General features: G+C 34.4%; 1 protein-coding gene across 1 annotated transcript; it reads right to left on the bottom strand.

The window, feature by feature from the left end:
• Positions 1-890: 890 nt before the first annotated feature.
• Positions 891-24,201, bottom strand: LOC149906164 (peroxisomal acyl-coenzyme A oxidase 3-like). The gene is made up of 13 exons (XM_090105037.1): positions 23,887-24,201; positions 22,833-22,970; positions 22,021-22,336; positions 15,313-15,484; positions 14,512-14,651; positions 13,546-13,688; positions 12,070-12,172; positions 10,728-10,865; positions 10,128-10,361; positions 9,386-9,540; positions 8,050-8,181; positions 7,242-7,394; positions 891-1,076 (listed from the first exon to the last, which is right to left on the bottom strand). Exons 1-13 carry the CDS (start codon positions 24,040-24,042, stop codon positions 966-968), a joined length of 2,091 nt encoding a protein of 696 aa, XP_089961163.1. The 5' UTR covers positions 24,043-24,201; the 3' UTR covers positions 891-965.
• Positions 24,202-24,221: the final 20 nt, after the last annotated feature.

Raw genomic sequence — 24,221 nt, 5'->3', positions numbered from 1 at the left:
ATGTTTATATTTTTAACGACAGTTATTTTGCATAGTAAAGTTTCGAGTGCAAATTAAAAAACAAAGTTGTATTTGTATAATTTATTACGTAAACCATTGTATACAATATAAAAGTATAAAAAAATCCCCAACAAATTTATATTACTTAATATTAACCATCCAACATACAAAATATAAATATCACATAAAAAAAGACTAAAAACTAAACTAAAAACTAGTCATTCATAAAAAATACAATATTATCATTAAAAAATATGATCTAAATATGTATATTTCATAATTTTTATTCATTTTTCATTTGTACAGCATTCATTAGTTGCCTATTATTGCACCATACTTGCTCATTTTTTTTTATTTATTACATTTATGTATTTATGTTTTTCATGTGATGTCAAAATAATTATTTAAATGTTAATACTATTAAGTATATTTTAAAAACCTTAATAAAATTGCAAGAATCGGCACCTATATGTAGTAACCACATTTTAAAACCAGTCTTTTAAATTACCTATTTAACTTTTAAAAATCCCATGTAAAGTAGGGTTAAGTATTTATCTTTATAATATCTTGATTATATTTTACTACGTCTATCAATGATTTTATAAGTAAAAACGTGTATATTGGTTATTTGCGCTCAGGGACACATCAAAATGTAGCTAATTAGCCAGATTTTACATCAGTTGTCTCTTTTTCATTGATTTTATAAGTAAAAAGGTGTATATAGGTTATTTGCGCTCAGGGACACATCAAATGTGGCTAATTGGCCAGAATTTACATCAGGTTTCTCTTTCGTTCACGATAATTGAAATAATGCCATCTCACTTTAAATTTGTTAAATAACTGTTTGCAAATAAATTATTTATGATTATTTTGTCGTCTAATAGTGTGTATCTCTTTCGGAGATGAAATGTGTTGATAACCTACATACACCTCTTACTTAAATATATTTTTAAGTTAGTAACTTATTATAACTTAGACGTAACATAATTGTGCCAAAACACGACGTCTTTCCACCACTCCGGTCGTGTCATAGAACCGGGGAATGTCATTACTTTGTCTTGTATATGTTTGTATGCCTGCAACAAAATATTATATTAGTTTTTGACGAATAACGGCCCTACATCTAATATATGGCAGCGTTGTTGAAATTTAAGAGATGCAGGCATTATAATTATAGGCATCTCAATCGTGTATCTCTTGTTTTAGTTATCAGTGAACGTATGTCAATAAAAAAAAGACGGGTTGCACTCCGGGAGTGCCGGCAGAAGTGAAAACTTGATTATTAACGTTGAACATGTTTGATATTTTGGAATGGTATCCGTCTTACGCTTTTTCGATCAGGTCACGTGTCCTGACGCGAGTTTAAGATTTTATACCCATTACAGAAAAAGTGCTCAACGCCGCTAAAGAAGTTTTCACTTCAACAACCAAACTTTGAAAACATACAATATGATATAAAATCCTATCAATAAAACATAATATGTATAATTAAATATACAGCTTGCAAAAATTTACACTCCTCCAAACGCGAAAATAGCTGTGTTTTACCTGAAAATAAAACACATATTAAATACTTACCTATATTTGAAGCTTACTTCATTGAGAAGGCACCTAGCTTTTTCCGCCTATTCTTCCCTCTCTTTCCGTTGTATGTATGCTATCTCTCTCGCACACCTCTCCACCAGGTGGCGGGGCGCACGATAATGTCGGGCGCTGGATGTTTTTCATTGAGTCGAAATCCACAACAGGTGGACGTTAAGTGTAAGCTTCAAATATAGGTAAGTATTTAATATGTGTTTTATTTTCAGGTAAAACACAGCTATTAAACACTTGACCGTAATTTGAAGCTTACTTCATTGAGACCTGCTTGTTACCCACCTGGTGTACAATATATGGACGCCAATGTGAATTTGAATACATAAGTAATTACTTATTTCTTTATTTGAAAGAGTAAGGTGTGCAGATAGTATACCTACCAATAAATCACACAAATTTTTATATTATATAATGTATTAACAATCCCAGATGAAAAGTTAATCAAATAAGAACCAAAAAGTTAATCATAATGATTAAAAGTATTAGAACTTATGAGATTGGTTCAAGCGTACCTTAGTTAACCTTTTGGGCTTGAAAAGTTAAAGTTACTACAATTTTCACTATCTTTAGCGTAAATCTGCGAAAGCGCCAGTAACGACTTTCAATTACGCATTTAGATGTTACTTACAAAATGAAGCAACAGCTGATCCCGACGAGGCAAAAATACCTAAAAACTCAAACCTTTATTTATTCAATTAGAACTCTGTAGAAGCACAATTGAATCATCTTAACATAGAATTACCACCTGTCTCAACTCACACAGTTTTAACCCAACCTGCTACAAGCGGACAAGAAGAGAACTTGGTCCTTACTTTTGGGGTCAGAAATAAATTTAAAAGGTCACCCCTTGAATAAGGCAATAAAATATCAAAACAGGTAAACGGTTTTAATTATAATACAGATTTTTAACATCCAACCAAACCGTGCGGTATCTATTAATGTTTAGAGCCAACGCCACCAATCATAATCTAAACATGGCTAGTACTTTCAGTACAATGCATGAATTATTTATTTAAAACTGATAGGTCATAAACTCTGTACTGGAAACAAATATACTGAACTTAAGAGACTAAAATGATAAGGAGCTTATCTGTGTCCCAAAACTGCAATTACTACAGCCAAGTACGTTACTTTTAATCAATTCGGTTTTAAGATATAATTATGATTTACATCAGAACTTATATACCGAAAGCCTCGGGACTACATAACGTGACTTATCTTCTTATACTTATATAAAAATGAATCGCAAAATGTGTTGGTAAGCGCATAACTCGAGAACGGCTGAACCGATTTCGATAATTCTTTTTATACTCCTTGAAGTACGAGGATGGTTTTTATGTAGAGAAAACGTAAGTACCACGAGCGAAGCCGGGGCGGACCGCTAGTTTATAATAATAGTGTTTGTGCACAACACTAGGCAGTCAACAGCTATATGAACGTCAGATAGGAAAAGAGCCAAATTTATCCAGTCAGTAACAAAGGATTTTAACTATAGTTACTTTATTCTAATTCAACCTACCTATTCTAACAACCTACTACTAGCTACTCCGTATGTCTTTTGGATAGACGGAGGCAAATAGGATTTTTATTCCAACTATATCATTTGATATTTTGAAAATGTACTCCACATTTTCATACCGTCAGTCATTTTGCAGATTATAGTGGTGCAGCACTGAACACTGTCTATTAGGTGGCTGATGCTGCTGACCGGGCCTTCAGTTCCGCTTTCCAGAATACCTTCACCCTTCTAGGTGTTACTACTACTGAAATAGCGGTACTCTATCGCGTCGTTCAGGTCTCTAACTGACTAGGATTTCTCATATTATCGTAACAACCCTTGCTCGTTCTAACGAGGATAAATTATCGCCAAGGAATTCTGCTGCAGGATAATGGCAAGAGAGATTATAAGCTTAACTATGCATTATTATGTTAAGGAATATGGTGGGTTTTGAATACTATCGTCGTCTGAAAGTATCTCCTTTCGATTAACTGCATTAAGGATGCAGATCTGATCCCATCTTTGTTCCGTAGGAATGCTACGACAGTCTAAACGTTACACTGAACAAAGAAAATTTCCCTGAATATAGTCGGTTGTTCCAACATCCGTAATATGGCTAGCCTAAGGTTAGTTATCCCCTGATTGTAACTGCTACCAATGGAGGCATTGCTCTTGTGTTGTCCACAGTTGTGCGAGTGCAAAAATGAAGAACAGAGCTCGTGGGGAGCTATGTCGAATGAATCTGTGTTAAGATTATGACAGTATAGGACAGTCAGCTGTGGATGCGAAGACAGGACATTACTTTATTCATCCGTAAACACGCGAGGCAGCCACGGACAGCGATATAGCAAGAACTAAGCGATATAGCAAGAACTAAACCAGCAAAGTTTAGTTCGCTTACCAGACTTATATTTTAAAAGCCGTATAGCCTGTACATTTCATTTATTGCCCCCCCCCCCTCAAAGCAAAGAAATGAGAAGTCATTTGGCAGAGCTTTCTCGTTAAGGGTAGGGGTTCCAAGTAATATCTAATAATAAGAGGCTTTTGTTTGGAAAGATTGACTTTCTGTTATTTATCCTCTATCCTATGTAACTCAACAGTCAGTATTCTTAGCATTCGTCGAGTACTTAAACGTTTTACGTTAATAGTTGTATATAACTTTATTATACAATATAATAATCCTGGTGGGATGACAAAAAAACTTGTCTAACAAACGATTATCCTAATCCCTCAGCGATTTATTGTTTGAGCCCCGAAGAAAAATCTCATGGGTGCAATAATGAGGTCAAATGGGTTGAAAAACGAGTCAAATAAATTGCCTACAAGACCGGGCAACTAAAATAGGCCTATGAGAGGTCAACTATACGTAATCAATCGTCATTTGTTACATTCAATCGCTTTGCGATTAAAAAATCTCTTCCGATGTTTGTATATGAAAATTGGTCGTCTAGTGCCATTTAATTACGATACCAAACATACCGTTGACACAAGGCTTGGTGACAATCCTCGAAACCACCGCCACAAATCATCTGCGAGATGATATTTGATCCGACTCGCCTTCCTTTGTTGTGATTAGGCTTTGCATTGGTAAATACAATTTGTTCAATTCTAATTTCCATAATTGGTAAACCAATGGTGGTTTCCTGATTCCTGAAGCGTAAACTTTTAGGATACGAAGTATCAATTTCATGCGCCCATTATTTGACGTATCTAACCTTTATTGTATTTATTAGATCATTTACTATACTGCCCACTGTGAAGTAGATTTCAAAACCTATTTCTACCTACCTTAGAAGAGTGAAGATCCGATACGGTCATATCCAAAACTTCTTTCGTGGGTCCTCGTTGACAAAAGCAAATATCTATGATCATTTTAATGATCAATCCTTTGTATATTTGCACCAATCGCCATTAAAGCCCCGCGAGGGCTGATATATATGTGCACCATTTCCCCGTGGGGACGGTTGTTATCAAAGCCCCGCGAAGGCTGATATATATTTGCACCATGTCTCCGTGAGGTACTGTTGTAATCAAAGCCCCGCGAGGGCTGATATATATTTGCACCATTTCTCCATGAGGGACGGTTGTAATCAAAGCCCCGCGAGGGCTGATATATATTCGCACCATCTTTTCCGTGAGGGACGATTGTAATCAAAGCCCCGCGAGGGCCGATATATATTTGCACCATTTCCCTGCGAGCGACAGCTGCGCGAGGGATGTTTGTAACTAGAAATAAGTAGGGCCTGCCAAAAAATGCTTAAGAGACACCCTGCGAGGGTGAATTTGACCTGGCTAACCCCTGCGAGGAGTAGTGGCCACATTTATGTATTCTGCTTCGAGCAAGAATACACCTTAGTGCTAATATAAAAATAGCAGTAAATAATAATTTAAATAATATAGCAATTAACAAGGTCCTTTAACTTATTTTCCAATGTTAGCGACATTTAATAAATTCATAATTCAAATCAATTCACTAAATTTTAAAATGAACTTCGATTCATATTTATTTTTGTTCATGCAATCGATGTAACATTTAGTTGCTTTATATCCGTTAACATTCCTTACGAACGCAACCACACCGTCGTAGGACGTTATATTTAATTGCACAAAATAATCTCCACTCACCCGCAATTTTTTACTTTTTGTCAAGGTGTACAAGTTTATAATATTATTCTAAAACGTTAGAAGTGAATTGTAAATCCTTTGAAATAAGTGTATCTAAATCTAATTTATATTAAGATATCTCGATAATTATTATACGATAACCCTTTCAGCACAAGTTCAGTAAACCAAAGAATTTAATTGTAAAATTTTTGGTACTTACTCGTTTTAACAAAAAAGTTGCATCATTTGAACATAGGAAACGTAATTTTCAATCAAATTAGCCATTGTAATATGTCTATTTTCACATAAAAACGGATCAGAATAATACTCATAAAAGGACACGTATAGACTACGGATAGTTTTGAATGTGTGGAACATTCATGGTACGTATCTACTATACATGAGCGAATTCCATCATTATTCAGTTGAGCGGTAACTCCCGTACGATTTATAAAATAATATCACAACGTGTTCTGACATGTCGTGACTTCTTGGAGCTGACTCATCTCGTTCGATAATTTTTAGTAATAAACTATGATAGGAATTCCGAACCGTTCCTAGCGATAACGACAATGTAATAAAGTCGTAGCAATGGATTGTATGCCTGTAAAGCTTTGAGTTGGCTCATATCCATACTAAGTATTAATTGTAATTTTTCCACGAAAAATTCACTTGTACCCTTGTAATAAAAACACATTATTAAAAATGAAATAAAATATTAAAAATATCTATATACAAGAGAGGGTATTTGATATATCTAGTAATATCAAATAATCACAAAAGTAATATTAACGATTCGAGTAAAGCCGAACGGTAACACCGTTAAAATAGCTTTACTCACAGTATTAAAAATTCAAATATTAATTAGTACATATTGCATAATGAAATATTTCAAAAGAAAAGTTACTATTTCAAGTAAAATGTAACGGTTGTATCGTTAATTTTAAATATCTTTATTCATGCTATTAAGTATTTAAGCATATTGAAAAATAAACTATTGCTGAAGGATTCATTAAAAACCTCAGCATTTTAAATAAAGTCCAACGATTATACCGTTGACTTTAAAGATTTTTACTCATTTTTAAGTAAAATATTATTAGAATAGATGTAAAAATAACTCACTGTACCGATCCGACGGGATACACTTTTTAACACTTTTAGCACTTGCTTTAAGCAATACTTAATACTTAATACTTAATAGCACCAAGGTTGTAGTCTTGTAGACAACCTTCTCGCGGCGGAAGCTAGACGCCAATGAAAAACATCCAGCGCCCGCACATTATCGAGCGCCCCGCCACCTGGTGGAGAGGTGTGCGAGAGAGATAGCATACATACAACGGAAAGAGAGGGAAGAATAGGCGGAAAAAGCTAGGTGCCTTCTCAATGAAGTAAGCTTCAAATTACGGTCAAGTGTTTAATTTGTTGTTTGGATCTATGTTTGTAACTCTTTCACGCAAAAACAACGCCTATTTTGATGATACTCGGCAATAACTAACAAATAACATTAAAAATACTTGCTTTAGAAGATAATACAAAAACATACCTGTCCATCAGCCATGCCCAGTATGGAGTTAAGACACCAGTCAGGCGGAGCCAGGGTATCAGCTAGGCTCACAGATTGTGTGCTTAATTTCCCACATAGATGTAGTACACCCTCACGGATTTGCAGCCCTTGGTCGTGGGTGAAGTAACCGCCCTAGGGGTAGTGATAATTGTTAGTAATTTAAGACTTTAACGGATTTTTAACCATGAGGTATTATTACTAGAGAGGACACCACGAACAAAAACTGTGCGAGGCGCGCGGCGGCTTGTGAGTCATACACTTTGTAGATATTCTGCCTCTTATTATTTATAAATTAAAACCAATCAATGTAACAAATAAATATTGTTTATCTTATTAAAAAAATATGAATAAACTTATCAATTCAAACCAATCAATGTAACAAAAATAAATTGAGTTTGAGACGATTGACTCTAACTCGTGTTACAAATAGTGTAGTAGCGATGTCCTCTCTAGTACGCAGTACATGTAACTCAATGTTTTAAACGCGATATATTCATTATATTATTTCATCAGTTTTGATCACTTTATAGCGAGTGTGGTCACGAATGGCCGTAAGGTAGATGTTGCCCCGGTATGGCAAAAAAAACGCGGGTTCGAATCCCGCCACATGATCGATTTTTAATTTTTTTTTATTTTATTTTCATTTACAAAGCATTTGAATGATATTTAAATGCTGTAAAATCGTAACAAAATTATAAAATTTACAAAATATACCCAAAAGCTAAGTGATCATAAATACTAAGAGTCCTTGATAAAAAAAATAACAGCCAAATGTAGCATTACTCACAATATACAAAGTCGCCAGATGCTTTTCCAGCAAGAAAGCTCCATACAAGGAGACCAGATCGAGTAGAACTTTCCTGCACGCTTCATCGGGGAACTCTTTCGCCGTCTTGTAGAAGTGGTTTATTATGAAGTTCTGCAAAAATATATGGTAATGTTAGACGTAACTTTTAATTTAATATTTTAGTGGATGAATAGTTATCAATGTAATAGTCATTATTTTATGTCTGAATATGCTTAGCTGTCGAATACTATAAATTGCCGGCTGCCGCTTTCATTTGACTCGTGGCGCATTCGTACGAATCGTGCCTAGGGGCTCGGACGTTGTTTATGCAACGTTCGACCCAACTACCCTCACTTTATTAATAGTCGTTGACTTGCTGCGATTTGTTATCAACTACCTGCATCAATTAGGTAGCTGTGTAGAATCGCAGTACATTCTTATTAGTTATTACATTCAAACTAATATTTAACCCAGCCTCGCGTGTAATTTCTTATAGTAAGTTAATTTTTTATGTCAATGATTTCAACGATAAAGGAAGTGTGTCATTATAACGATGGATGTAAAGGAACCTAAAATTTATGTATTTTTTACAACAACAATTTAAACACGGGATGCAATTCAATTCTATAATATAACTAGCGGTCCGCCCCGGCTTCGCCCGTGGTACCTACATGTTTAAACTATCCTATCTCTCAAGTTGGATCGAACTGCACATGGTGTGCTTAGAAGATATTCTAAAATGCAGTTCCATTAAGAACTAACAATACAAAAAAGAAGTTATTAATCAAGTGTCTTCATAGGGAACTAGTTTGTCTTGGGCCCTGGCCACTCCAGAATAAAAACCACAGGAGTTCAAAATAATTCTGAATCGGTAGAAAATACTTAAACATAAAGCTGTCATTATTTAGTACGTGTTATAATTAACTAGCTGTTCCCCGCGGTTTCACCCGCATTGCTCCGCTCCTGTTGGTCTTAGCGTGATGATATATAGCCTATATCCTTCCTCAATAAATGGGCTATCTAACACCGAAGGAATTTTTCAAATCGGACCAGTAGTTCCCGAGATTAGCGCGTTCAAACAAACTCTTCAGTTTTATAATATTAGTATACAGGGTGACTCGTAAGACGTCAGACGCATTTTGACAGGAGCTTCGTCTCATGAAACTGAACAACTTTTGTTCTACAACTTTGCTGAATTCGTAGAAAAAATTTTGGACTTTGTATGGAAATCGGTCAGCTGATTAGCGAAGTTTCCTTAGTAGAAGCTCCTGTCTTAATCCGTCTAACGTCTTACCTTTCACCTGGTAGATATGAATAAAAAATTGTTTAACTTTACCTCTCCATAAACACACGACAAAGCTACAGCATTGTACGACTGCGACTCGTTCTTAGCCTGCACGTTGTTTTTCCCCTCTTGTTTCAATTTCTGCACTTTGTCGTATGTCATCTTGAGAGTGTATGCAGTTAGCCATTTGTACATTTGCGTTATATCTATAAAAATAGTGGAATATATAAAAAGAGCATTTGTGCAGAGCATACGTGAAGTGAAACTTCTTTGGCCAAATTCACAGATACCAAAATTGTCGCCTTACTCCATGAAGTGACGGTATTGCCATGAAATTGTAATCTCAACGCTCCTTAAGATGTTTCACTTAAAAATACTCACATATATTTTTTAAATCTTTAACACTTGATTTGTTAAAAATTATGAATGAAAAAATTATAACCTCAACATTTTCAGTAGTGGTGACCTCTATTATAAGACATATAAGAAGATTTTAATAGACAGTTAATCAACAGGAATTTTGTTACAAAGATAATCATATGAAAATTTGGGGATAAATCTATACTAATATTATAAAGAGGAAAAGTTTGTATGTATGGTTTTCACGCATAAACTACTGGACCGATTTTGATGAAATTTGGCACAGATAATCTTTAGACCCTGAGAAAGAACATAGGCATACCTTATATTGAGAAATATGTACCACGGGCGAAGCCGGGGCGGACCGCTAGTAATTAATAATTGTTATTTAGCAGTACATTAAAAAGTCATCATTTTAATACATTTCACTTACTATACGGATCCATGAGCTCCTCCACCTTCCACCAGGGACAGCTCTTAGCCAGTGTATCATCAGAACCAACCAGGAACTCCAAGGAACCAAGTGGACCATCAGCTCCAGTGAGTAACTTCCTCCGAGGATACACTCCGAGCAGCCAGTTGCTGGTCTGCTGCAGCAAAAGGCTGTTCTCACCCTCGTAAGTACAATTTGCGTCGTTGTCGTTGCGTATGTCGCCTATTCCTGCCGCTGGGATTAAAAGGTAAATGTTAATAATATGAGTAAAATGATCCTTTTTTTGTGGATTGCCTGAAAAAGATCACATTTCAAGGCCACCTCATGTATAAGAATGATCATGTAAGATAATTAATCGGCAATTAATAAGTATAAATTAAAGTGAATCGTCAATAATGTTGATAAGTGCAAAACGGCTCGACCAATTCGTCAAATTTTTAACGTTTTTGTTAAGGCGAAAGGAAGGTTTCTATGTCGAGAAACCACGAAAAAGGGACAATATGGCAGAACAACGTCTGCCAGCAACAAGTTATAACTAATTTTTAACTGTATGAGAATTGTTTATTTCACTTTTCTTTTATTTTAAGTATATTTATTTACCTTTCAAATACCCATGTCCCCCGCACGCCTCCCTACAGTTCTGTATGGCGTCTCTCGCCAACCAACCACAGAGCGGCTTAACAGCTGACGACAATGCGTGCATCTCTATACCTTGGTTCGCTGCGTTTTCTAATTTACCTGTAATTTTTTCAATAAATAAATATTTCGGGACAATTTTCACACGGCACGATCTGATCCCATACTAAGCTTTCGCTTGTGTTATGGAAACCAGATGGCTGATAAACATACATATATAATTTTAAATAAATACTTATATAGATAATCAACAGACACAGAGCAAACATCTATGTTCATCACACAAATATTTGCCCCGGGTGGGAATCGAACCCACGACCTCTGGCTTGGAAGGCAGGGCCACTACCAACCAAGCCAACCAGCCAGTCGATCGAAATGTATGAGAAAATTTTAAAGAATAGAAAATAAAAACTGGTCACTAGGCGGGATTCGAACCCACATCTTTCACCTTATCGAATTTCACAGCTATCGATTTCTTCTGCCGAAACAATTTAGATCGATAAATCTTTTCTTTAAAATTTTCTCATTTATAAAGCACTAGAGGTCCGCCCCGGCTTCGCCCGTGGTACATATTTCGCAATAAAAGGTAGCCTATGTCCTTTCTCGGGTATCAAAATATCTCCATACCAAATTTCATGCAAATTGGTTCAGTAGTTTAGGCGTGATTGAGTAACAGACAGACAGACAGAGTTACTTTCGCATTTATAATATTATTAGTATGGATTAGAATGCTTAATGTTAAATGATATGTTTTTTTTGGTGGCTATACATCGACTGTATATCGATTGGGTGAAGACTCAGAGTATTTTGTAGAATTTTATAGTATAGTATAGGAAGTATAATATCTAAAAGTAAATAATACTAAAATCTAAAAATAATTTTTAAACAGACAATATGGCGATGATACAATGTGAATGTGATATCCTTAAGACTATTTACAATTACTCATAAACTTGATTGATAAACAAAAAATGGAATCGAGAAAAAATAAAAGATGGTTATCTGATATAGCCATGGTAACTAACACTGGCACGTTTACAGTTTTCAAACTAACATAATTTTCTTTTAGTTTGTTGTTAACAACAAAAAAAGAGCGTGTGTGCCAAGCCCACGTGTCAGAAGTGAAACTTCTTTGGAAAGATTCAAAGATACGAAAATCGTCACCTTGACGAATGACGTGACGGTATCACCATGATGCGACCTTGAAATTTTACTCTCAACGCGCCTAAAGAAGTTTCACTTCAAAAATCCTACTTAATATAATATGGTTCTGTATTTTTGGTAATTATACAAAAAAAAAACTTACCCATGAAGTTATCAATGGTAATATTGACGTGTGTGAGGCTAAACCAAGAACAGAAGACACGGAACGCGTAAGCTGCCGCAAGGTAAGGCAATAGTCGGATTTGCTGAAACAATAGAGATAATGTTGTAATAGATATTTATTAAGAGTATTTGAGATACACGTTCGACCTCACTCGAGTTTACCCGGGAAAATGTTGGCCAGGAAAAGAAAATCTAAAGGTCGAAATTTTTTTCTTCTTCTCTACAAGATCTTTAGAAATATTTCTTTACCAAAAGTCAAATGTCTTTTAAAATTTATTTGTATAGATCTGGGGCCCAGGTGATCCTTAATCGAGATTATTTTTATCGAGTCTATCTCTATATATAAAACTCAAAAGGTGACTGATATAGTGATCTATCAACGCACAGCCCAAACCAATGGACATATCGGGCTGAAATTTGGCATGCAGGTAGATGTTAGGACGTAGGCGTCCCCTAAGAAAGGATTTTAGAAAATTCATCCCCTAAAGGGGTAAAATAGGGGATGAAAGTTTGTACGATGAAAATTTATCTTTTCCACGCAGGCGAAGCTGCGGGCAACAGCTAGTCTAATATAAGTGTCATTGTTTATAAGTTAACAAAATATATTACACACACAATCAACTTCATAGTATGTAGTCTTGAAAACATTGCCGAAAAGTATAATTATGATATACCAACATAATATGTATATGTTGCAAAAATCCAACTATTATGTTTGATTTTTCGTGAGAATTTATACATTTAGAACATTGAACTTACGACTACATTAAATAATTATGACGTACGCTTGTATAATAAATAAGTAGTTTTTTTTATAATTCGGTAATAAAAAATTCGGTAAAATTATTATTATAACATTATTTTTCACAGTAAATATATATTTTTATAACTACCTTATCCAACATCATTAATTCTTAACCTACACTGATGAATTAGTATGAAGAGGAATAATTAAGTGAATATTTTGTAACCAATAAATTCAAAAACAATGATAACGATAAAAAATCCATTCCCAAGCGCTACATTATTACTTAATGACAAAGTAGAAACTAGAATATTATATTTTTGTATTAATCTCAGATAAACAGAGATGCCTAAAGACAATCTTTTGTGCATTTCACTTTGATAACATATTGATTAGATAAGATAAGACCGATTGCACAATAAAGACAAAATAAATAAATAAACAATATATATATATATATATATATATATATATATATATATATATATATATATATATATATATATATATATATATATATATATATATGTATATATAAATGAATCGCAAAATGTGTTGGTAGGCGCATAACTCGAGAACGGGTGGACCGATTTCGATAATTCTTTTTTTATTATATGTATTCCTTGAAGTACCAGGATGTAGAGAAAACATAAATATGTACCACGGGCGAAGCCGGGGCGGACCGCTAGTAAACAATAATTTCTCATATACCTGCTGCTGATATTCCAACACAGGAGTTTCGTCCGCGCCATTTTCGGCGCCAAATTGTTTTCTCACCGCCGAGTATCTAATGGCGATCACTATGGCCTTCACGAGGTAATGTGTTGTTATCGAAGTAATGTGCACTCTACCGCCTGGAAATAAAGCTCATTTTTTATTGGCAGATATTGAAGTAATTTGTAGTATAAACGGTTTTTAATGGAAAATTATTAATAGAATTATATATTCTGTTGTGACAAAATTTATGAATAATTCATAATCAATGAATATTTTTTATTGTACCTATTTCATCGTTTAATTCCATGGTGATTAAAGAAATATTCTTAACACAAAGTCCATCATTTTATAGCAGTATTTACGTCATAATAATTGGTTACATTTAACCTTAAATAATTACAGTTCCCTTGATGTTTTTATTAAATCTTTAAACCTATTACTATTGTAATGTAAAATATTTTTTTTATGTAGGTCTTAGGGCGATATCTCAATGATTCAATTACTTATTTTAATTATTTAATTATGATTGTTTTGACTTTGATCGATAAATATATTATATAGAATCACTTAGATTCTCTTATACCAAGTAAATAAATGAATTTTAAGCTATAGACCAAGGTTAAGGTTTTTGTATGCGATCGATAACCCAATTAATTTACAATTTAAAATCATATAAACATCGCTGGTTCAACTTCAAATTAATTTATTTTGAAGTTTGAATAAGGGCCGATTTTTCAATGCTTGGATAAAACTTATTCGTCGGTTAATGTATAAAACTACCATTTTAAAAACGTATTCTAAATGTCCGTATTTGAAAGTTTGTGTGACATTTTAATATTATCGTGTAATACTTTATTGGACGGATAAGTTTTATCCAAGCATTGAAAAATCGGCCCTAAATGTATTTATACTTAAAAAAAGGGAATTCCTATAAAACAATTAACCGTAATATTCACATACCAGATAAAATTCCCAGGGCTGCTCCGAATCTCTTGTTAGGGTCTCTGAAAGGTGTCTGGTAGACTCCATTGTCATCTACTCCACCAAGCTTGTCCAACGCTAGGTCTTTTGGAATCCGGTACTTGTTGAACATAACGAAACTGGAAAAGGAATTATTGAGGGTAGTTGAATAAAATATCTAATTTTATTAGAAACTAGATTTCCGCCTAGTATTTTTACAAGGGTATTACGCGAACGAAGCCACGCGCTCAAGATAGTAAGTATACATATACAATCAGTAAAAAAAATATGTAAATCAACTTAAATATTTGCATTATACTATGTACTAACATATTAACGTTTGTAGTATTGCACTTGGACCTTCGGCCTTCGGCATTTGCTTGCAATACTAAAGATCGTAAATCACCTCTGTATAGGTACTTAGGTATGTATATTTTGTTACTTGTTTATACATCAACTACAAGTCTGTCATTCTTAACACATATTATAAAGGATTTTTCGCTCGTTTTTAGCTAATAAATCTCAGCTGATTTGGAATTCGCCAGCAACAAGCTACATAAATATGTACAAAAGTATTGTCTACATCACTCAGAAAGCATATTTTTTGTTCGTGGGGTTTTAGTCGGTAAAAATCCAACATAACATAAACATCAGGTGGCCCATCTGCTCCTTTACTTGCTCTGACATAAAAAAAAACATAACTCTTTCCCAGGACATCAAGGGTACCTATCTATGCAAGATTTCCCCAGAAAAAACGGGAAGCTACTCAAAAACAAAGGTAAAAAAATCCCAAAACCTTACCCATTATCCACTCCATTGAGGCCAATCTTTTCTCCAATATCGCCCACAGTGACCCCCGCGAAAGGCTTCAAAGTCTTAGGGTCCCGTAGCGGCACGATGAACGAGTGCAAGCCGTGGTTCGTGCCATTGGATATCAGCATTGCGTACACGATCGCGTGAGTTGCGCATTTCCCTGTATTTAATTAACATTAATACATAAAAAAATCAATTAAAAATACCTGTAACGATGTTCAATTAGTAAACTTATATTATGTTAAGTTTGTAATACTGTGTGGAGTTTTCCTGTCACAAAAATGAGCTGATCGGATATACATATGTGGTTCAGATATAGAAAATATTTTGAAAAATAGGTTTTTACCACGGGGGTGTAGCCATTCATTCAGATATATGTTAAGCTGAAACACTTAACAGGTTTTTATAAGATAGACCCAGAGGCATATAATTCTAGTCTCAAGTTTCCTACTTAATTTTAATTAAATCGACACCTAAATAGCAAATGTACACTTTAATTGGGAATAACGTTAATTTTGTGTTAAGCGTGTTAAAATTTTAAATTGGAAATCGATCTTAGCTATATGAAAAATTGTAGAAATATTAAATTACGCTCTCCCTGTTTATGGACCTTGTCTAACGGCAAAAGTGCAGCGTCTTATTCAGAGAGTGCAAAACTCCTGTGCCAGATTTTGCGTGACAATCCCACCCAGGTCTCATGTCACCCCTTTTCTTAATAGCATAAAGTTTTTAAAAATGAAAGGTCGGCAAGATTTATTATTGGCTTGCCTTTTATTTGATACGATCCATACAAAGCAGCCTGGATATCTGTACACAAAACTATTATGGCGTAAGGATACTGAAAGGGGTGAAATAAGAAGTGGAACTCAAGATTTATCCATCCCCCAACATAAAACTACCGCCTTTCGTGGGTCATTTAAATATAATGCGACGAAATGTTGGAACAACATACCACCTCCAATAAAAAAACTCAAGTGCAAATCCAACTTTCGTCGCACTTACAAATCACTACTGCTCAAATTACAATCATCATAATTTTATTTCCTTTGACTATACGTATCCAAACTTATAAATTAACACATTATACATACATACATACCTACCTATATACCTACATATAAATACTGATTTTACTTGACCAAATATATCTAAATATATCTATTCTACTGCTTATATATTATTATTATTACACATTTATTATTTCTTTACATTCATAATTAATTATTCTATTTTTATTATACTTATATATACCTACTTGATTGGAGGCGCAAACTATTCATCTGGGTATCTGGCAGAATTATCAGCGTTGTGGAGCTTGCTCCCACAACACTATGCTGAGCCAGGGCCTAATTGCAGCCAGCGCGCAACACAGATAATACATTCGTGTACTTTTTTAACTATAAGTGTAACTAATAACTGTAAGTGTTGTAAATTCCTTATAATTTTGTGTTATTTTATGTCTTTTTTCCTTTTTTTGTATTGTGTATTATTATGTATGTTCTGTTGGTTGCAATAAATCTTTTGTATTATTATTATTATGTTTCTCGGTTCCATAATACTCGGGTACCACCAGAAGGACGGTACCCGGACCTTTGGAAGGCTTACGTGGGGACACGGATCCAACACGCAGAGGCCCTTTCGAGAATTTTACTGTGTTGTGGGACACCAGCCGCAGCATGCCCATGACTGCACTATAGAGATACAGTCCTGGGCAGTCCGCGGCCGATGTAGGACTATTGTGAGAAATGGAAGCAAAATAAACCGGGCTATGGAATGGGATGCTACATGGACTGGAATTGGGGACTATGGAAACTATGGCACCTGCCTTTCTACTTAAGGGAAGTAAAAATTTGTTGGCAGGTGGTGACTCGCCCTCTCACTGTATGGGCCCCCGAAATAAGTCGCTGCAATAGTGCGACAAGGGGGCAACATATTGCGAGCAGCTAAGGGTGGAGAGGCGTCCCTGGACTTTAAACTACGATCACGCGCTCCCTGAGGGTCCAGCATCACGTGCCCACTCGCCACTTACGATTCGCATCCACCCTTCGAGCTAAAAGCTCTCGCGACTCCACTCTGGCCGGCCGGTTAAGGCAAGCCAGAGGTGGGGGTCCTGTCCTCGTCAGGCTTCACTCCGACCAGCCGGTAAAGGCGAGCCGGAGATGAAGACAGGGGCCTCCCCCGGGAGCACTCGGTTCCCGCGGGGTCGCTACTCCCCGACACCCCGCCACAAGGTGTCCTGCGGGTTGACTGATTGCACGGGTGGAATATCTGTTGTCACGTAGACAACAGATATTCCAACCGTGGGCGATGGGGTCGTCACATCCCTACGCCCTTATTATTATTATTATTATGTTTTTTTGTATTTTATAAGTTCTCTCATAATCGAGGACTCGAACATTTTTGCGGGCTTTTGGCCAAACAAAGATGCCTATACAAGCTTATATTTAATGGGTGGGACAAACAGACAAACTTAATTAATCTAAAGATAAAAATTTGCGAACTATACGGCACGTGTTTAAAATAACGGCCTTTTGTAAAAGAATATATTGTGTGTTACTATGAATGCTTAATGTTTTGAGGCTTAAGTGAAGTGATTTTGGTATGATTCCTGTAGTGGAGATAACTATTGGGACCGTTTTGACTGTACTGACTCGCCATTGAGTTTTAATTTCAATGGAGAGATCAGTATACTTAGCAATTTTGTTGGAGAATGTGGATGTTAGGTTGTGTGTATTAGGGATAGCGATATCTATTAAATATACAACTTTGTTTCGTTTATCTAGGAGAGTAATATCAGGTCTATTGCTTTGTATTGTTTTATCCGTGATAATGGTTCTGTCCCAGTAGAGTTTGTAGTTTGTGGAATCTAGAATTATTTTAGGGGTGTATTTATAGTAAGATACTTTTTCGGTGATGAGATTATATTTGATGGCCAGATATTGATGTATTATAGACGCGACTTGGTCGTGCCTATGCTTGTAGTCTGTCTGAGCAAGCGACCTGCAAGCCCCTGTAATGTGCTGGATTGTTTCGGATGCGCTGTGACATTGTCTACATTGGTCTGTAACTAAATTTGGGTCTTTCCGTATGAACTTCCTATAGTTTCTCGTATCAATTATTTGGTCTTGTATGGCAATCATAAAACCTTCTGTCTCTGGAAACAACTCGCCGCGTTTGAGCCATGTGTTCGATGCCAGCTTGTCGATGTCAGTATTCATCAAATCGCGTCGGTGTCTGCCATGTAGAGATTTCTGTAGCCATGCATCTATTTTCTCTTGTGGTTTTCTAATTTTTTCATTTTTTTGGGTACTTCTGTCTGATAGGTTTAGAGGTGTGAGTTTTTTGTCGGTGTGAGAGATAGCCTTGTGCAGTATGGAATCTAAGGTTTTATTGTGAAAGTATGAACGTAAATTAGTAATAATTTTATTATGTAGGTTTTGTATATCGATAATACCCCGTCCTCCTTCGGCTCTAGGTAGCGTCAGACGTTCTATTGCAGATCTTGGATGGTGTTTACGGTATTTAGTGCTTAAAGTATTTATAATTCGTTGAAGCTTTATTAGTTGTGTTTGAGACCAGTTAATTGTTCCAAAAGAGTAAGTTAATATAGGTATAGCAAAGGAGTTAATGGCTTTGACAATATTTTTAGCGTTAAGATGTGTGTTCAATATTTTATGTAATCTAGCTCTAAAGCATTTTTCAATTTCGATTTTAACCTGTTTATGGAGAATATTTTGATTTTGGTAGAAGCCTAGATATTTATATCCTATTTGGTTATCTACTGGCTGGATAACTTCGTCATTATGTAAAGTGTATGAATTAGATTCTAATTTACCTCGTTTAACACTCTGTATCTTACATTTATCAATACCGAAATTCATCTGTATGTCGGAAGAGAAAACTTGCGTTATATCTGCTAATTTGTTGATTTCAGCTAAATTTGAAGCGTATAATTTTATGTCATCCATGTACATTAAATGTGTAAGTATGAATTGATTATTGTTATATTTTAAACGGAAACCTACATTAGCCTTGTTTAATAAATTAGAAAGCGGATTTAATGCTAAACAAAACCAAAGAGGGCTTAGAGCATCCCCTTGAAATATACCACGGCGAATACTTATGGGCGCTGTTTCTGTAAATTTAGTTTGTGTGTGGAGTCTTAAAACTGTCTGCCAATTATTCATAATGGTTCGTAAAAAATTTATGAGTGTAGGATCTATTTTGTAGTGTTCGAGTATATATATAAGCCAACTGTGGGGGACCGAGTCAAATGCCTTTTGGTAATCTATGTACATTGTATATATATTTCTTTTCTTGTTGTATGCCTGCTTTGAAACCACTGAATCAATAACAAGCTGTTCTTTACATCCCTGAGTCCTTTTACGACATCCTTTCTGCTCTTCTGCTATTATGCTATATTTTTCTAGGTGCTGATACATTATTTGACTTATACATGAAGTGATAATTTTGTATATATTTTGTAGGCATGTGATTGGTCTGTACTTTGCGGGATTTTTTGGGTCTGATTTGTCTTTAGGTATCATGACGGTTATTCCTTGAGTAATATATTTAGGCATTGATTCGGGTGATTTAATAAAAGTGTTTATATGAGTTAATAACAAATGGTGGATGGCAGTAAATTTTTTATACCAGTAATTGTGTAACTTATCAGATCCAGTAGCTTTCCAATTGTGTGTCTTTCCTATGACAAACCGAAACAATTCAATAGAGACATCTTCATATTTCATGTCTAATACGTCGGTAAGACTGTCTTTTTCATCTTTAATCCATTCTGCGGGGTTGTGTTGAATTGGTTTCGCCCAAATATTTGACCAGAAACCATGGACATCTTCAGGATTCGGTAGTTCATCTAACTCGTCGCGTGGCTCTGAAGAAGATTGATTAAAGTTCCTATAGAAAGATTTTTCATTCATAGTGAAATGGGTATTTTGAGATTTCCTCAGTGTAGTTTGCTTATACCTACGTAGCCTACTGGACAGAGCGCTAAGTTTCTGCTTCAGAGTATCTAAGAAATGTGAAAGATCTGTATTTTCATTTTCATGCTGAGAGTGAATTTTATAGCTGCGTTTAATCGATTCAATATGTCTTTTTAATCTTGGGCTGCTGTTTCCTTTTATGTATTCGGTGAGTCTGCCAATTTTAACTTATTATTATTAAAGTGATAACAATATATTATGGCATATGTAAAACTTTGGTATTTTCTTAATCTCTTTAAATAAGTTTAATTGATGATTTCTTGCATATACATATTAAACGAATAGCTAGCCGTTACAACACGAAAATGAAACACACAAAAATTAATAACGTTAACGTTAGTAGACATTATAAGGGATATTATCATATTAGATAAGATATTAGAAGGGACTTAAGAGGAGGCTCCCTAAATTTTATGTGAATTTGCATTAATATTCTGAAACAGTCACACATACAATCAAAATGGAATATTTACATTTTCGCTCGATTCATTTTTTATTCAAAAATTATGCCTTTCAGAGAGCGCACGCGATAATCAACTTTATTACGACTGTGTTAGCGTCTAGCACCGTAGCGGTCTAACCGGTCTCTCAGTGCCAGAAATTATGTTAGGGAGCCTCCTCTTAAGCGACTTAAACAAGTTTTTATACGAATAAAGCTATATAATTATTATTCACAAAAACAGTCATAAATAATGGTTATTAATTTCTGTAAGCACAGAAATTAATAACCATTATTTATGATTTTAATATTAGACTTTGTTCATAACTTGGTATAAAGCACTGACCTTTGTGGTGTGATTGTACACATAATGATGAATGTACATAAATTAAAATAATTCATGCAATTGTTTCCAATCGCCGCTCACAATAATATTACATAATTTAAGGGAAACCAGTATTCTATTTTTTAATGAACAAGGCCAAGGAATATCCATCAACCGACTTCAAAAAAGGAGGTTATCTATGGTATTGTTAAATTTAATAGGTTTTCAAAGAAATAATACCTCAGTACTATTTTTTCTGTAACAATCAATTGGTATTGATCTACCTATATTTTTTTACGACATTTAGTTCAAGACGTATCCTTTTTATACGAAATTGGTGTGTATTTACGTAATTTTTTTTGCAAATTAATAAATATATCAACCATTAACAATAGTTTTGTATTTGCATTATGACAAGGCATTATTTTTATAAACAATATATGTTAGTAGTTAGTACCAAGTACATATAAGTATGTAAATTAGTTAAACTATGTTGTAATATTTATTTATTAAAACCGTTTACGAAAATCACCGCCTAAAGATCTGTCATTTCATCACAGTGAGTCAGAGCTTAGGAAAAAACTTTGAAGGTTGCTCAAATACTTGATTAGTGAAATGTATCTTTATGACATGAATCTATATTCTATACTCAATACTCAATGTAATAAAGCAGAAGAGCTTATTTGTTTAGTTGTACACACTATACTTAGGAACTCCGAACTACTAAACCGACTTTGAAAAAAATTTAAGGACAAATCTCTAGCTTCTAAGCTAGGAGGTCCCATAAATGACTGTGTATGAAAAAAAAGTTTTTTAAAGCTACATTACATTAAAGCTACATCCAAAATAGTACATTCTTTCCCAGCTTCTTCCTTGTACATTTGTGTTAGACTATAAAGAAAATACACCTTTGTAAAATATTCACCACTCACCCATACATCCCACCCAGAACTTCGCAGCTTCAAAGTCGGGTGTATGCAGTATAAACTCTTTCGTCTCCGGACAATAAGTTGCAGTCGTTCTCATTCCCTTGGCATTAGAACCATGCGACACTTCTGTTAAGGCAAAGCATCCACCAATCCTTGCCTTTTCTATATCCTCTATAAATCTATAGTGGTGTGGTCTCCCGCTCCCTTGTATCGTGTTCGAGAACATTCGAAACGTGAGAGAGACCTTTACAGCAAATGAACTGTCGAACATGAACATTGCTTCCGATTCTGCTTGGAATATTCTTGGATCTTCCACTATCTAGAAGTTTTGGTGTAATGACTTTATTCGGACAAAGAAAACACATATTTACTTACAGTAGAATTAATTATTATAATGTGCATTATTATGGCATTATAATTTTATTAAATTGTATAAAATAAAACACAGGTGTAGGTAGTTTAATAAAAATGGGGCACATTTGTAATTTTATTTGTGTAGCACAAACATATTATGTTTATTTTTTAAGTATGTAGGCGTCAGGCTCCGAGATAGATTTTTTCAATCATACATTTATACATAATAATTATTTTAGTTAATATTGTAGAAATATATTATGTATATCATTCAACAATATAAAATTATTAGAAGGATTTTTAAGCATAATAACAAGTAATATTTTTAGATTAATAATTGCGATATGAATCTAATCTGTGAATCCAATATAATGATGTGAATGTCTCCCAAGAGGTCAGCTGTCGTTGAACTGTGGTCAATAACCTAGGTCATATCTACGTAAAATAATAATAAAAAATACCTTCTCCAAAGTTGCAAATTGTTCATTGTAGTATGCATACATTCTCTTAACAGCCAAATGTCTCTGCTCATCCATGGAGAGAGGTGTATCGGAGTGTTGGAATAGGGGATGATTGCGCATAAAATTCCAGATGTCATGCTAAAACAAATTTTAATGCTATGTAGTTAGAATCTAAATTTGAAGAACCACTTAACCAAATGATACTTTGAACATGAATTTAGGTTGATGATGAAATTTTAATTTTAATAAAATTTTATCACAATGTTTTATATAATAAAAGGATTTTCCAATACCTCATTTAAATAAATAACTGTTATCTATACTTATATTATAAAGAGGAAAGGTTTGTATGTATGTATGTATGTATGTATGGTTTTCAAGCATAAACTAACTACTGGACCGATTTTGATGAAATTTGGCACAGATAATCTTTAGACCCTGAGAAAGAACATAGGCTACCTTTTATTGCGAAATATGTACCACGGGCGAAGCCGGGGCGGACCGCTAGTGTTGTATATAAAGATTATTTATGGTGATTTTGACCTTTACAAGTTAATGTACAAACTACATATAAATATGTACAAGTAATTAGTGTCCATGAACTTGTATAATTACTACAAATCACTTAAGTATAAATATTAATTTGAAGATTTAGCTGAATAAAGACACATTCATAAAACTATGCATGTTATCAAGACAAAATAATAATTAGACAGTATCTGTGCAGAAATAGATACAATATCTTCATAAACAAGTAACAAAGTGATAAACAGAATAGTTTATCATTAATCGATTCACATACAAAATTGTTTCAAAAGTTTGTTCATGTTCTGGAAAATCATGTGTAAAAAAAAATTGTGTGGAAAAAATAAACTTAGTTTAATAGCAAAACATCAACACCTAACATCATTAACAACTAAGATATTACACCTATTATAAAAATTGTAGATAATGGAATAAAAATATATTGTGTATATTTATCTATGAGTTACGAAAATGTAATTATTTATAAAGTGAGTAATAACTGTAGCTAGAGAACTAAATGCTAACTTACTTTTATTTTAATGGTCGCTAAATTGTCGTAAACCAGTTTCATTCGCCGCCAATTGAACGATGCTTTTTTTCTATAGCTGTCTAAGGGCCCGCTGGGTAAATCCGGAAAATATTTAACTAACTCGTCATCATCAAGAAGCTTACTCGACCGCATCATAATTTCTTTTCGTAGCACTAATCACTTAAAATAACAGTATTCTCAATAAATTTCATAAAAGCTATTAAATAATAGGAGAAAGTAGTTATCGATTTATTATTTTAATCTTATCACTTGGAACACGGCCGCCTACAGCACTAACATAACGATTATAAAATATGACGATTATAAAGTTTATA

This window comes from Colias eurytheme, chromosome 9 (genome assembly GCF_061535395.1).
Source record: "Colias eurytheme isolate Ceu_HAF_F1 chromosome 9, ilColEury1 Martin Lab GWU primary, whole genome shotgun sequence".
Taxonomy (NCBI): domain Eukaryota; kingdom Metazoa; phylum Arthropoda; class Insecta; order Lepidoptera; family Pieridae; genus Colias; species Colias eurytheme.
The sequence above is the reverse complement of the archived record's forward strand: the minus strand, read 5'-3'. Positions and strand labels throughout refer to the sequence as shown.

Excerpts from the sequence above, each read along its gene's own strand:
- LOC149906164 (XM_090105037.1), bottom strand. The coding sequence starts at position 24,042 with ATGATGCGGTCGAGTAAGCTTCTTGATGATGACGAGTTAGTTAAATAT. Across the intron at positions 22,337-22,832 it reads AATTTGCAACTTTGGAGAAG|ATAGTGGAAGATCCAAGAAT; the intron begins GTATTTTTTATT and ends CAAAACTTCTAG. Across the intron at positions 9,541-10,127 it reads GGAGCTCATGGATCCGTATA|ATATAACGCAAATGTACAAA; the intron begins GTAAGTGAAATG and ends CTATTTTTATAG.